The sequence below is a fragment of the Rosa rugosa genome, chromosome 2 (assembly GCF_958449725.1).
Source record: "Rosa rugosa chromosome 2, drRosRugo1.1, whole genome shotgun sequence".
Lineage (NCBI taxonomy): Eukaryota > Viridiplantae > Streptophyta > Magnoliopsida > Rosales > Rosaceae > Rosa > Rosa rugosa.
In genome coordinates this window covers 66,569,714-66,584,793 of record NC_084821.1, presented here as the reverse complement: position 1 = coordinate 66,584,793, position 15,080 = coordinate 66,569,714, and the positions used below count along the sequence as shown (strand labels likewise).

The 15,080-nt window shown below is 38.1% G+C and overlaps 2 protein-coding genes across 2 annotated transcripts; both read left to right on the top strand.

The window, feature by feature from the left end:
• The first annotated feature begins 1,201 nt into the window (after window positions 1-1,201).
• Window positions 1,202-5,230, top strand: LOC133729482 (transcription factor bHLH30-like). The gene is made up of 2 exons (XM_062157019.1): window positions 1,202-2,060; window positions 4,369-5,230. The coding sequence occupies exons 1-2, from the start codon at window positions 1,749-1,751 to the stop codon at window positions 4,843-4,845; spliced, it is 789 nt and encodes a 262-aa protein (XP_062013003.1). The 5' UTR covers window positions 1,202-1,748; the 3' UTR covers window positions 4,846-5,230.
• A 2,963-nt stretch (window positions 5,231-8,193) lies between these two features.
• On the top strand, window positions 8,194-12,746 carry LOC133729481 (ubiquitin-like modifier-activating enzyme atg7). The gene is made up of 14 exons (XM_062157018.1): window positions 8,194-8,379; window positions 8,761-8,978; window positions 9,115-9,306; window positions 9,390-9,444; window positions 9,639-9,736; window positions 9,860-10,049; window positions 10,167-10,272; window positions 10,351-10,495; window positions 10,575-10,733; window positions 10,829-11,017; window positions 11,194-11,394; window positions 11,484-11,599; window positions 11,765-11,924; window positions 12,392-12,746. Exons 1-14 carry the CDS (start codon window positions 8,241-8,243, stop codon window positions 12,563-12,565), a joined length of 2,142 nt encoding a protein of 713 aa, XP_062013002.1. The 5' UTR covers window positions 8,194-8,240; the 3' UTR covers window positions 12,566-12,746.
• Window positions 12,747-15,080: the final 2,334 nt, after the last annotated feature.

Here is a 15,080-nt window from a genome sequence, read left to right as displayed (position 1 = left end):
CTATAATGAAGGCAACTCATTGGCTTTTGTTGGCCTCACACAAATGTGGACTTTCGAGTTAACCTAACGCTAAAGGAGGTTACTTGTTACATATAGTATACTTGTTAACAAATAAAAAGAAAGAAAAAAAGAAATTAAGCCTTTGGAATTAGCCAAACGGTATAAGAGCGAGTGGACAAATTGAGTTAGACTAGCTAAATCGCATGTTTGATTCTCTCCGATATACAAAAAAAAAAAAAAAAAAAAATCATGCTATTACCATAGTTATTTTCTTATTATTGAGATGTCGGAGTTTGAATATCTTAACTTTCTTATATAACCAACAAAGAGAAAAGAAAAGAAAAGGAAATCATGTAAAACATTTTGTGTTCTTGGTCTGTATTTTATTTCTGGACAGCCTAACCAATCTGACTAGAAAAGAAAGAGGCAAACAGCAAAACCTCATTATTGATTAAATGTTTGCATTATCTTTCTGCAAGTCATTCTTAATTGGAGACATAGTTCATTATTCTTATGCCTTTCTTTCTTTAATGAAGATTCCCCACGTGGATCTAATACATGAACAAATGTGCACAATGTGATTCTAATGAAATTTGCTAAAGGAATTAATGAACTGAGGAGAAACATAAATTTGTATATTGGCATGAATATTTCCACAATTTCATCACAAGTAGATTAAGCAAAGTGGTATATATGAGTTCTCTTCTTTAGCATAACCCTAAATTCTCTAAGGTATCATAAATTTGGATATCCATTACTTACAAGAAGAGAAGAAAGCCAAACTTAGCTAAAGAGCAGCTACATGGTGCTTCTTTTGCTCACAGATTCATCTCCTCTCACCTATATATACTACCATATGTTTTTCCTATAATTACCACCATATAATCCATTTTTACCATCTTACATTATCAGCATATGCAAGCATTAATTTATGGTTGGACATTTCATTATAAGTCCTATTCTAATCAGCTAACTACTTATGATGATGCTACGTTCATATGATTTGTTAGGCAATTGATTTATTGTTTAGATGAGTTGCAGGCTTGTAGCAATGCCTTGTCATCTGTAACAAGTAAAATACAATTATATTCCAAATAGCTAATCATATCTGTCAATATAAACTGCATAAAAAAATTTCAATCATTTTCATGTACTATTGTTGCTATCAATGTGATTTGTAATTATATAATGGGGGGACTCTAGAGACCTCCTCTCCATCTCAAACTCCACAAAACATTTGATCCCTTTTCTGCCTCTCTGCAAAAACCAACACAAAAGCTCTCACCTTTTTGACTCTCTGTCTCCCTATTCTTCTTCATCTCCATCGAAAACCCAACAAAGCTTTCACCTTTACGCTGTTTCAGTCCCTTTCCCAAGAACCCACTTCCCAAAAAGTCCTCCTCCTCCACTCTTTTTACCCCCCCCTCCTCGAAATCCCAAGCCTTCAAAGATGATGATGAAGAAGAAAATGTGGCTGTTTTCTCATTGATCTCCTTCTCCAAAACCCCTTAAACCCTTTTTGTCTTTCCCCCTAATGGAAGGTATGAACAAACCCACAAGAAGTGTCACTGCCTCTGCTAAAGTCAACACCATAGTCCACACAGCTCAAAGCTTCCCTCTCTCAAGGCTCTCCTTCTGGTTCGCCCCAACGACTCGCCCACCTGGTCTTCTCTTCTCCTGCTTTGGTTCGTAGTTGAAAACAAGTTTAAATCTTTGTTCTAGTTGTTTTGCTCAAGTTAGGATCTTACATGGCGTTTTATAGCTTTGACTCAAATCCCACAATCGGGTCGGACTATTCTAGCCTTTTCAACCCGTTTACGCATCATGGATCGGGTGGTGGTTTGACAAACGGGTCTGTGCAGCTTCTTCCACACTCTTTGGTGTTGGACAGTGAGAAAGGTGAGCTTGTTAAAGCTCCAGCTAGAGTGGGAAAGAAGGGTGTTTCAGAAGCCAAGGCTTTGGCTGCTTTGAAGAATCATAGTGACGCTGAGAGGAGGAGGAGAGAGAGAATCAATGCACATCTCTCTACTCTTCGTGGACTTGTTCCCCGCAATGAAAAGGTCAGTGAATCATTTCATTTTCTGGTTTGAATCAAATTTTTATTACTCATATGTTCTAGTTGGTTTAGTTAGTATAGTTGGAGTTGTTGGAATGTTAAAGGTTCTTGGTTCTGATCTGGTTACTATATATAAGTCTTTGGAAAACATTACTAGGATGTGCAGCATATTCTTGATGAGGGAAAGTAATTAGATTTTATGGGAGTGAGATTGTACTAAATTGGTCTGAAAATTTTGATTCTATGTGTTGTGACTTGTGAGGCCCATAATTAGATTAGAAGTGGAAAGGGAATAACTGTATATGTCAAATTTAGACTAGCATCAAATAGGGTATTTAGCTTAGTTGAGCAAAGTCTCATTTTTGTTGCAAAAATGAAAAAGGATCCTCTGCTTAATCCAGAGATCATTTTTTATTCCATTAGTGATGAAGAATCAGAATATAACACATTGATCAATGAGAGAGAGAGATTCGACAAATAAAACAAGGATCAATTATTTGGGATCCTTCTTTTCTTCTGGCTTCAATTGATATGATCGCTTTTCTTAAAAAGATTGTGGGAACTGATCATCCGCAAATTACATGGCAGAGCTAATAGTTTTCGCTTTTATAGTTATCATGCTCTGAACTATATTTAGCAAAGGATTCTGAGTTCTAAATTCTTAGAAGCTCTTTTATATAAGGATCCTGTGGTACTCTGTCTTTATGGATTCTGTACTACAATTTTGCTCCAAGAATATTTGAGGGAGTAGTTCAATATAACCCTCCTAATGCCATATGCTCTTATTATTGAGTTATGAAATTTATGTGAAGAGAAAGGTTTATTATTTTTTTATGCACATCATTTTAGTTAACAAAGGGAGTTTTCTGTTGTATTATTTTCGCATTTGGGAGTCAACTCTGTATGTGAAAGTTACAAAAGTCAACTTGAAGATGTTCTATATAATATGAGAACTAAAATGGAGATCACACTCTCGAGTTTATGCAGAACATCTTCCATAGTTTGAACTTGATAAATGAAATCTGCAGTAAATGTCTGTGTGCTTGGAGACTGAGTTTGGTTATTTGCATTTTCAGTTAAATTAATAATTTAAGCATACCATACAGCTAGGGCTACCATTGTCATATGCTAGGAATTTAAAATAGATGAAGAAGAAGGAAGTGAAAAAGGGTTTGCAATCTGTTAGGTACAGCACACTATGCATTACGTGAAAGTAAAAAAAATATAGAGACCGTCTGTTGTTAGCTGAGAAACTCTGACTTAATTTATAGTTGTACCGAGTCAATGGCACCTCTAATAAATTATAAATGAGTAGGCTAATCAGTATTTCACGCTACTTTGATTTGTTTATTAGAATATATATATTTTTTGTTTGGCAAAGTGTTTATTAGAATATAAGCCTGTGGTTGTTTAACAATAAGTGTATTTAGGGGATGATTTGCTGTCGATGCATACAGTACGTAACCGACCATACGTGATTTGGGATGTAATGATGATAATGATTTGATGATGGGTTTCAATGCCAGCTGTATGGTTGACACAATCAGAAGGTCTGCATCTGGATTTAGTTTATGGCTTACATGTGTCTTGCTCAACCGTTGGATATGATATTATATCACATCTGGGTGGTAAGCAAGAAACAGATGTATGGGAAAAGAATAACCACTATATTTTTAAAGTTCAAGCTTAAGGCAGTATCTTTTTAATAAGATAGATATTTATTTAACTACAGCTTTCTTTGGCCTTTACTTATTTTGTCATCAAGGATACTTCTGAATTGAGGAAAGTAGGAGGGATGGTTCTGTTTTACCTAGACTAAGTCTACTTATGAGAACTTGAAAGTAGGTGGTAACTGTATTGAAATTAGCTAGGTGGTTATTAGGCAGCTTTGTTAAGACTTAAGATAAGTTAATTATGTTTTTACTATTGAAAAAGAAGACAATCTTGCTAGCTGTTGTAGGCAGCTTCATCTGGTTCCAAATGAGTCACTTTATATGTATATTATATATGCATTATTTGCGTATGTATCTTCTTTTCTCGTAATCATAATCCTGGACTTCTAACCATGTGCAATTTATGTATTCATGTGTATATAATTACTGAAAAAACGTTATGCAGCTCGTGCTATTTGCTAATGCAACCAAAGCTCTAGTTTTTAGTTTTTTTTTTTTTTTTTTTTTTGATAAAAAAAGAAAAACAAACTAGACGGAAGCCTCTACTCTAGTTGCTTGTCTGAATCGTAATCATAAAATTCTATTTTCTGCATTTGTGAATTGATGAGTCTTTAACCTTAACCTATTTGCTACTTGTAGATGGACAAAGCTGCATTACTTGCTGAAGTTATCCGCCAAGTCAAAGAACTGAAGAAGGATTCCCTAGAATCCAGCAAGGGTTTTCTCATTCCAATTGATGCCGATGAAGTAAAGGTTGAACACTATGACAGTGGGGTAGGAGATGGAACCATATCTGTGAGGGCATCCATCTGCTGTGAGTACCGCTCTGAGCTTCTCTCTGACCTAAAAGAAGCTCTTGATTCCCTTCACTTGAAAATGGTGAAGGCAGAAATGGCAACCTTGGGAAACCGAGTGCACAATGTATTTGTTTTGACAGGCTACAAAAAGGGAAACAACGATGCTGAGGCATACCAACTCCTTGCAAGTTCTGTCCACCATGCCCTGAGTTCTGTCCTTGATAAGGCCTCAATCTCGCCTGAATACTCTCCAAGAACAACGCTGCCAACTAAAAGACGAAGGACCTCTTACTGCGATACCTCGAGCTCATCCTCATGAGTGAGAGCAAGATTTGATGGTGGCGATGAAGATGTGCATATTGTGATCTAAAATGGGTTTCTGTATTTGTATCTTTAGACATGGATGTGTGGAAGATCAACTATTTGTGATATCTACATGTAGGCCTCATCATATGGCCCTTGGGCCCTAAGCCCGCCCGGCCCGGCCCTTCCATTAGGGCGGGCCGGCCCGACCCTTTTTTATTTAGGGTAGGGTATGGGTCACACAAATAAAGCCCGGCCCTACCCTACGGCCCGGCCCTAAAAGCCCGGCCCTAATCCGGCCCTAAAATTTATATTTTATTTTTGTTATTTTCTATTACATGTGTTATATGTATAAAACTATGGAAGTGTAGAAAATTATTTCAATCTGCCATATTAGGAAATTAGTCTTTTAAATTGAGCCATATTTTGAGAAGAAAAAAATAATTTTTTTTAAAGAATTAACCGTTAATTCGGCAAAAACGCCGCCGTTTTAATATAATCTTATGGGTATTTTAATATTTACCCATAATTACAGTTAACTAATTAACTGTAATAATTACAAAGCTATTATTTCAAATTGGACAATATATTCATGTAATACCAATTTTGAAATAAATCAAGTAATCAACATAACTAAAAATAATCAATTGGTCGAGTTGAAACCATTTTACCAATGTAATGTTAACTTCTTAATGAGCAAAATGGGGGACGAAATGGAATTTTTTAAAATGCACCGCTGGATGTTATTTTCATATGAATATATGTTAGTGGTAGAAATTTCAGCAATTTCCACCTTCGTTTGGACCTCGATCTACCCGGTCAACTCAATACCCTAAATAGAACATAAAACAAATATGCTCTTAACCGGTCCTTGGCAATTCACTTTTTTTCGATCTTTCAGCTCCCACACTCTCATGGGTAGGGGGTCTACTTATGGATGTCAAAATTCCGCAACGTTTGTCCGCGCATGGTGCCGCTCCCCTTAGGGAAGTTTGCTTGTGCAAAGCGTTGACCGCTCCGTTAGGTGTCTTATTCACGGCGGATCGGCCTAATTTCTTTACACAATACCTATCACTATTGTATAAACATATAAGAATTTTCCGATTGATCGATTTTCATTTCAAAATTTTTGGATCGCACATAATCTTTATATGCCTATTAATGTAGTATAACTAGTTTATTAGGCTTGTTACCCTCCATGAGCAAAATGGGGGACGAAATGGAATTTTTTAAAATGAACCGCTGGATGTTGTTTGAATATGAATATATGTTAGTGGTAGAAATTTCAACAATTTCCACATTCGGTTGGACCTCGATCTACCCAGTAAACTCAATACCCTAAATAGAACATAAAACAAATATGCTCTTAACCGGTCCTTGGCAATTCACTTTTTTCGATATTTCAGCTCCCACACTCTCATGAGTAGGGGGTCTACTTACGGATGTCAAAATTCTGCAACGTTTGTCAGCGCATGGTGCCGCTCCCCTTAGGGAAGTTTGCTTGTGCAAAGCGTTGACCGCTCCGTTAGGTGTCTTATTCACGGCGGATCGGCCTAATTTTTTTACACAATACCTATCAATGTTGTATAAACATATGAGAATTTTCAGATTGGTTGATTTCCATTTCAAAATTTTTGGATCGCACATAATCCTTATATGCCTATTAATGTAGTATAACTCGTTTATTAGGCTTGTTATCCTCCATGAGCAAAATGGGGGACGAAATGGAATTTTTTTTAAATGCACCGTTGGATGTCATCCGTATATGAATATATGGTAGTGGTAAAAATTTCAGTGACTTCCACCTTCGGTGTGTGTATTAAATATGTTCAATAAAAAACAATGAGTCTTTTATTACCAATATATACCATTAAGCCATATTTTGAGAAGAAAAAAATAATGTTTTTTTTTTGTTAAACAAAATAAGGCCCTTTTTTGGCCCATTTCGGCCCTATTTGAGGGCCGGCCCGACCCGGCCCTTTCGGCCCTAACGGATCGGGCTTTTCGGGCGGGTAATGGTTAGCATATTTAAGCCCTGGCCCGACCCTACCCGGCCCTAAATTTTGTTGACTTTGACTAGGCCCGGCCCGACCCGACCCTAAGCCCTAAAATTTAGGGTAGGGCCGGCCCTAGCCCGGCCCATGATGACCCCTATCTACATGTATACATTGTATAACAAAAACACTAATGAATAAAACCAAGGCAAGACAAAGCTGCTTTTATGTATATTGTGGTCTCGCATAGTATCGATATTCTCATCACTTAATAACCTTGACGACAATTAGTGTGTGGTTTTATAGGGTTTCATAGCGCTGGTACAGTGTTACATACGAGTTACGACCGAAAGTTCTCTTGAATTCATATGTCTCCCTCTATTTGCATGAAATCAAGCTATACAAAAGACTGAATTTCTCTCTGTTTCCATTATTTTTTCTACTGTTTCAGTCAGGATGGAAACATAGATTGATGAAGAGAAGCTTTATCCTTTGATTTTTTTTTTGTTAAACTGCACTAATACTTTTCTTATTTCTGTCAAATTTGCCATCAACCTTTTATACAATTTGGTCCAAATGTTCATGTACCTCACTTGTCATCAAACTTTCATCATATTCGTCTAAGTACTATATTTTTGTGATTTCACATCATCAATAAAAATATTTAAACTCCTAATCATATACAGCTGCTAAATTGAAGCTGGTTGATAGTTTGATAGTTTGATGAGTGAAGATGTACACCATATAGGAATTAGGCGTCAGGACTTGTCAAGACAGTTGCTTTGATTTAGGGTTGTATAGGAGTAGGGAGTTTATTTCTTGCATTTTCTTTTTGGATTTTACGGTTTGGGAGGCTCTGATTCTTCGGAGTTTAGTATTTTTAATAAGGGTTATTATCACAAATGGTACATGTCAGTTTTTAACGGAACATTAACGGAAGTTAGTGATAGGTATCATTTGAAATAAAATCGAAAAGTTCATGTACCGGTTGTGATCAAAATTGAAGTTCAGGTACCATCGATAACATAGAGGATAAGTTCAGATATCATTTGTGATAATTACCCTTTTAATAATTGAGCATTGATATTGATATGTAATATGAGAAGTTTTTGGATCTCTCATGTTTAACCAAATATAAAGGATTTATATCAAGGAATGTGTCTTCTGTTATCCTAAAAAAAAAAAAAGCACTTTTAAGCTTTTTACCTAAAAAAATACTTATAGTTATGGTCTCCCGTAGAGAAAAGGAGGGAAGCAAAACCGTAGAGAATCACTGAATTGGGTGTCTCAATTGTTAAAGGCTTTAACTTACTGGTGAGTAAAACAGTAAAAAGGTAAAAGTGGTACCCTTCTTCTTACTCTTCATCCTAACAAAACAAACAGCTTTCAGAAGAAGAAGAAGAGGGTTTGACAAATCATGGAGGCGAAGAATAGCGGCAAACCCATACTTCAATTCGCACCGTTTCAGAGCTCCGTCGACGAGGGTTTCTGGCACAGATTGTCTTCTTTGAAGCTCAACAAGTTTGGCATCGACGACTCTCCAATTCCCATCACTGGTTCGCGCGCTTTTCCCCTCTTTTCCTTTTCTCTCATAATCTCATTCAATCATCATAGAAACACCAAAGAACGAAACTTTAAGCCTAATTGGATCGTGGGTTCTCGAAAGTTCTAATCTTTTGTTGGGATTTTATAGCATTGTTAGCTAGTTGCCTGGTTCTACTGTTTTGGGTGCTCTTTGATTCTGTGCTTGAATTGTTATTACTTTAGAAAGAATCAGAAGAATTTGAATTTTTATGGGTGGAGAAGAATAGTAACTATTGAAGAAAAGTATATGTTAAGTTGGGTTCGATTGGGTTTGAGTTCTGATCAGTTGAACATTCAAGTTTTAATTCAGAGATGAATGCTATAATCTGAGATGTGGAGTGATTCTATTGCAGGCTTCTATGCGCCGTGCTCACATTCTCAGGTGTCAAATCATTTGACTCTTCTAGCTGAGTCTTTGCCTTCGGATTCGAATGAAGAATCGAGTGAACCAGGAGTGATTCGGGGAAATAGGAATAGATGCTCCGTTCCCGGTGTTCTTTACAACACCAATACGGTAGAAGGCTTTCGTGCACTTGACAAACAGGAGTTGATTAAAGCAGAAGCGAAAAAGGTATCCGAGTCAGTACATAATACAGCATTGTAGTGTTCAGTTGAATTATGGTGTAGAGACATGATTCTGGTTTGGTCAAACTGATAGAGAATGCAGACGTTGCATAATAATATATATGCTTCTTGTTTATAATCAGATTTGGGAGGACATTCAGAATGGAAAAGCTTTGGAGGATAGTTCTGTACTTTCCAGGTTCCTCCTTATCTCTTTTGCAGACCTTAAAAAATGGAGCTTTCATTACTGGTTTGCCTTCCCTGCTCTGGTGCTTGATCCTCCAGCAACATTGCTTGATTTGAAACCAGCTTCACAATTTTTTAGTGTGAAGGAGGTATGTAGGACATGTTTATTACTGCACCACACTAGTAAGCTAGTTATTACTTATCTAATCAAGACCATGGTTATTTTTTTTAGGCAGAATCTGTCTCAGCAGTATTAAATGACTGGCGCGACTCAAGCTTAACTACAGGTATGTCCGTATATACTATACTATATATATAAATATGTACGCAGTATTTATGTATGTCTCTTTTGCTCTTCTATTGTAGTCTTCATAAATATCTTTCTTGTGGATACCTATATACTTTGCAGTGGATATATGGTTTCTAAAGTATAGTTTACTTGTGGATAATAGTACTTTCTAACCTAAGGCATCTGATTCAGATGTGCCGTTCTTTTTGGTTGTAATTGATCCAAATTCGCGTGCTACCATTAAGCATCTAAAGGATTGGGAAACTTGTCAAAGAGCTACTGATCACAAGGTCTGTCTGCTTAGTTCTTGATTTTGAACTGTAGCTATAATTTAGGTGATAGGAAACTGGAATTTATTTTTTATATTTGGAACTTTGTTCGACTTAAAGCTACTCTTCACATGTGATTGGCAGTTGCTATTCGGTTTTTACGACCCATGCCATCTTCCAAAGAATCCTGGTTGGCCGCTTCGGAACTTGCTTGCACTTATTTGCTCAAGATGGGATCTCAAGTCTGTTCGCTTTCTATGCTATAGAGAGACTCGTGGTTTCGCAGATCTAGGATTGTCCCTTGTTGGTGAAGCCCAGGTTACAGTTCCCCAAGGTAGAAGTGCAGAAATTGGGTAACATCTCCTTTTCTGATCAAGTTCCGCTTTCTACTACAGTTTGAATGTGCGCAAGCACAAAGGTTAACTTAGATTTTTTCCTTTTATCTGTTTAGGATGGGGAGATCTTCATAATACACCCAATGCAGTGGGGTGGGAACTTAACAAAGGGAAAAAAATACCCAGGTGTATTAGCCTTGCTAAATCTATGGATCCAACTAGGTATGTTGTCTGGATTGTCTTTCTGTTGTCCATAGTGTTATTCCATTGTTATCTTAGTGTCTTCTGACATTTTTACAGGTTGGCCGTATCTGCTGCAGATTTGAATTTGAAACTAATGAGATGGCGTGCTTTACCTTCTCTGAAGTTAAATACCTTGTCCTCTCTCAAGTGTCTCCTCCTTGGAGCAGGTACACTTGGATGCCAGGTTGCTCGCATGCTTATGGTGAGTGCTCAATAAGTTGCAACTTACAAATAAATTTCTGGATTCTGTATTAGATGATTAAATGTTATGTATCTCACAGGCTTGGGGCGTTCGGAAAATTACGTTGGTTGACAATGGCAGAGTGGCTATGTCTAATCCCTTGAGGCAATCCCTGTATACATTAGATGACTGTCTAAATGGTGGTGAATTTAAAGCAGTAGCAGCAGTTAACAGTCTTAAGAAAATATTTCCCGCTGTGGTAATTATCTGATCTCTGTCCTTTAAACACACTACTTAAACCAATATATTGTTGCCTTTCTTATATTATCCCTGCATCCTTTGATCTTTTATCAGGAAGCAGAGGGTGTTGTCATGGCTATACCAATGCCTGGACATCCCGTTCCTAGTCAAGAAGAGCAGAGTGTGCTTGATGATTGTAGGCGCCTACATGATTTAATTGATTCTCATGATGCAGTTTTCTTGTTAACTGATACAAGAGAAAGTCGGTGGCTTCCGTCTCTTCTTTGTGCCAATACTAACAAGGTTTGTAGGCTTGATCCTTTAAAAGCTTTCACCTTGGTATAGTTAGGTACGGTGTTCTCACATCTTGATCAACAGGATCTATTTCTGTGGTTCTGTAACAATGGACATGTGGATTAGTTTACGAATCGACATGTATCTTATCTTTCACGTTATAATTATCATTTGTGTGCTTGCAGATTACTATAACTGCAGCTCTTGGGTTTGATAGCTTTTTAGTTATGCGCCATGGAGCAGGTCCATGCAGCTCTAGCCATGACTCAAAATCTGAAGCTGCAAATGCTTTATCCACTGATCTGAACAGCCTTGCACTGACTGATAGAAATGGAGGGCACAGATTGGGTTGCTACTTCTGCAATGATGTGGTTGCACCTATTGATGTAATTTTCAGATTCAGTAAATATGATATATTACAGCCATATTGATGTATGTGTCTAGTACAGCCATAAGCCTTTTGTTCTGTGTGCAGTCAACTGCCAACCGCACCTTGGACCAGCAATGCACTGTTACACGCCCAGGCCTCGCTCCTATTGCCTCAGCTCTTGCAGTTGAGCTCTTAGTTGGGATCCTACATCACCCTGATGGGTAAGTCCTTGAAACTAAGCATAAAGGATCTGATTACTTATTAGTTTGTTCAAGTTTTGCAAAGCTTTTTGTCGTCATAGTTAAGAATTAAGATCTATAAGAATTGCTTTCTGGTCTTTCTCAATGGTTCACCTGGAATTCTTGTGTTAAACTGCATGTGTTCAGGATATTTGCCGAAGGTGAAATTGCAAACTCTAGTAATAATGGAAGCAGTGAGCAACCTCTTGGTATTTTACCCCATCAAATCCGGGGTTCCCTTGGACAGTTTTCGCAGATGACACTTGTGGGCCACTCCTCAGACAGTTGCACGGCTTGCTGCAGCATTGTAAGTTTTACGTTAAATCATCTATTTATATGAAAACTTATATTGTGTTTATATTTAGTAATTGGTGCAAATACAAATTGCAATTACAACCATTGCATGATTCGACAAAACTTGTAGTTTTCAGTGTTTGTACCTGGTAGCAGTCTAGCAGGCATCTCATTCTATGACTGTAAGTCAATAAAACTAGGGAACTGCATCTAGAATATGTTTTCTAGGTATTGAGTATTTGAGTTGGGCAAGAATGAGATTAGGATATCTTTATGTAAGGCAGCAATGCCTGAGCAACATTTTTGGGATGCTGTTGATGGCCCCTGATAATAAATGTTTTTACCCAGGACATATTTAGAAGAAAACTTCGTTGGCCTGAAAAAAAGGAAAAATTCTTTGTTCTTTATTGGTTCCGTGAGGAGCATGCTCGTATTTGTAACTGTAATTTCCAATTATTTCTGAAAAATGAATCACTTCAGGTGGTGTCTGAATATCGAAAAAGGGGAACGGAATTTATACTACAAGCAATCAACCATCCCACCTATCTGGAGGACGTGACTGGACTAACAGAGTTGATGAAAACAGCTCATGCATTTCAAATGGATTGGGATGATGGGACTGATAATGATGATGATGATTGTGTTGAAATTTAATGTTCTTTCCTGTTGTTTAGACTTTAGAGGGGGCTCAAAATCATTTACACTATGCGTAACCCGTTCACATTGTACAGAAGCCTAGGAATTACTGGTCTCTTTATATTATTTTTAACAGGATCAATTGTTAATTGTAAACCATACTGCTCTTTTGAAAGTATATACTCATTTCTAAACCCTACAGTACAGCTCTTTAGAAGTATATTGCTGTTTCTGACTATTCTTAAGCTACAAGAGTATTGTTCACCCCTAAAGACTTCGAGAAAACACAGTGAAACACACTATCAGATTTGGGTTTATTTGTCAGCGAAGATCAAACACAGATGGAAAGGAGAGTCGTAATAAATTTTGTTCCTGCTCATGGAAAGACGACTTACAAAGAAAGAAATTGTCAACTTATAAAGTGTGGGTTGTGACCTGAGAATTCTAGGCACATACCAAAGCATTATAAGTTGGCAGCCTAAAAGATTTGGCCAAGCTAGCTTCTCGATCTGGTCCTTCCCATTGACATTACATGTCAATTTGAATGGTGCGGCGACCATGAACTTATAACTCTTCAACTAGCTTATCATCTTGCCCTTGAAGCACATGGTTCCGTGCCGCAACCACCGACTCAAACCTTAAAATGCCAAAACTTCCCATCCAGAACTTGAAACGAACCTTCAAATTTAGCTCCAAAAGCAGAAAAAGCAACAGTACTTCTCAAAGAAAAAGCTTAAAGTACTCTTGCCACTTTTAAAGTCTACATAGCAAGACAACCAAGACTAGCATACAATTGAGTAGTCATTGGCTCTGATTTGCTCTTACTGTCTCACTTAGTCTCATGAACCATCATTAACAGAAATGTGGTTAACACTTGAGACTTGTTGGTGATGATCATATCCTTGCAGGTAGTGCATCTGTTGTTGGTTCTGCAAATTGACCTCAGTATACATGTGTTTCCACCAGAGCTAATACGTTAGTGGACTCCCCATTTTGGGGTTTAGGGTCAGTTTATCCCACATGCAGAAAGTTATTGTGTATATCCTATGCGTCAAGTTACTCGCTAGGATATTAATAATTGTCGTGATGCAAACAAAATCAATGGTAACAAGAATTTCGGGGCTTATTTTTTTTATAACATAAGGATTAAGAATTCAGAACTCTGATTTAAATACTTAATGTTTCATCTTATCAAACATTAGTATGGAACGATATTTTGGTAGAATGATGCATTAATTATCAATGTATTATGTTATTAAGACAATTCAATTATATGACAACAATGATATGTGAATTGATCACCTTGAACTGTTACATGATAAGCTAAGAAAATGAAACTGTTACATGATAGGCTGAGAAAATGAAATATTAATGCCCATCAATTATGTCCTTTGATAGTTTGATGGATTCGCCTCTACTAGCTTTGCAATAAGAAAGGCTTGAATACTAATTTTTTTTGAACCAAACCCCAAGTCGGGTATCCATAGGTATATTCATCTAAAGCCAGAATAGGCTGTTACATACCCTTCCGCTGTCATTTAAGGACATAGATAGACAAGAAGGTAGTGGTAGTACCCACAGTGGTACATAGAAATAGACATACTCATTAGATATTCATGTGCGGAGATATAGCGGAGATCCTCCTTTGGTACTACTCCAGAGGCGCTAGAGATATATAAAGTGCACATAACGTGCACTAGCTCCCTAATACAAGGAATTATTGTAATTAAACTAACTAAAAACATAGAGATGGGCCTAGGGCAAAAAAAACCCTAGCCTAAAATTCTGCAGCCCAAGTAGCCCAGGAAAGAAGGCCCACTCAAGGCCCAACAGGCTTGGCTTGGCCCAATCTCCGGCCACCCCCTCCAGACCACCAACTTCCAGCGTAGCCCAACCCCATTGCCTGCTCCGTCATGTTCCCGCCGCCCCGAGTCCGCCACCGTTCGCCACGCCTGAAAAACCGACGGACACGCCGCCACAAGAAATACAACAAAACAACCACCGCCACAAGCTGCGTCATGCCCAGTGTTTGCTCTGTCATATCCCCACCGACTCGAGTCCGCCACAGTTCGCCGCTCCTGCAAACCCGACGAACCACGCCGCCACAAGAAACACGACGAAACCAGCGCCTCCACGAGCTGCAGCACCACAAATCCGTCTCAATTTCATCGAACCCGATCGACGCCGCCACAGATCGCGCCATCAATCCAAGCCTCCAACAACACGAGATCGTCCACCTCCCAGAGATCTCCTGCCAGAAACTCAAACCCGACCCTCACCTGCCAGAACACATGAGCAACCCAATCAAAGGACTACCGGAACCCTAAAATTCAGTCCCCCTCCGGCAACAAAACCACGTGACATCGGCGAGGCCAAGGCCAGCCGAGGTGCCAGGGCCGCCGCCGGACGAGAAGTTTGCACCTTGGTTGCTGGCGAGCTAGGGTTTTTAGTCGATTATTGGTATTGAATGATGAGAATTAGGCTTGAATACTAATGTAACAACTCGAATTGTGTTTATATTATTTTTTGGGAT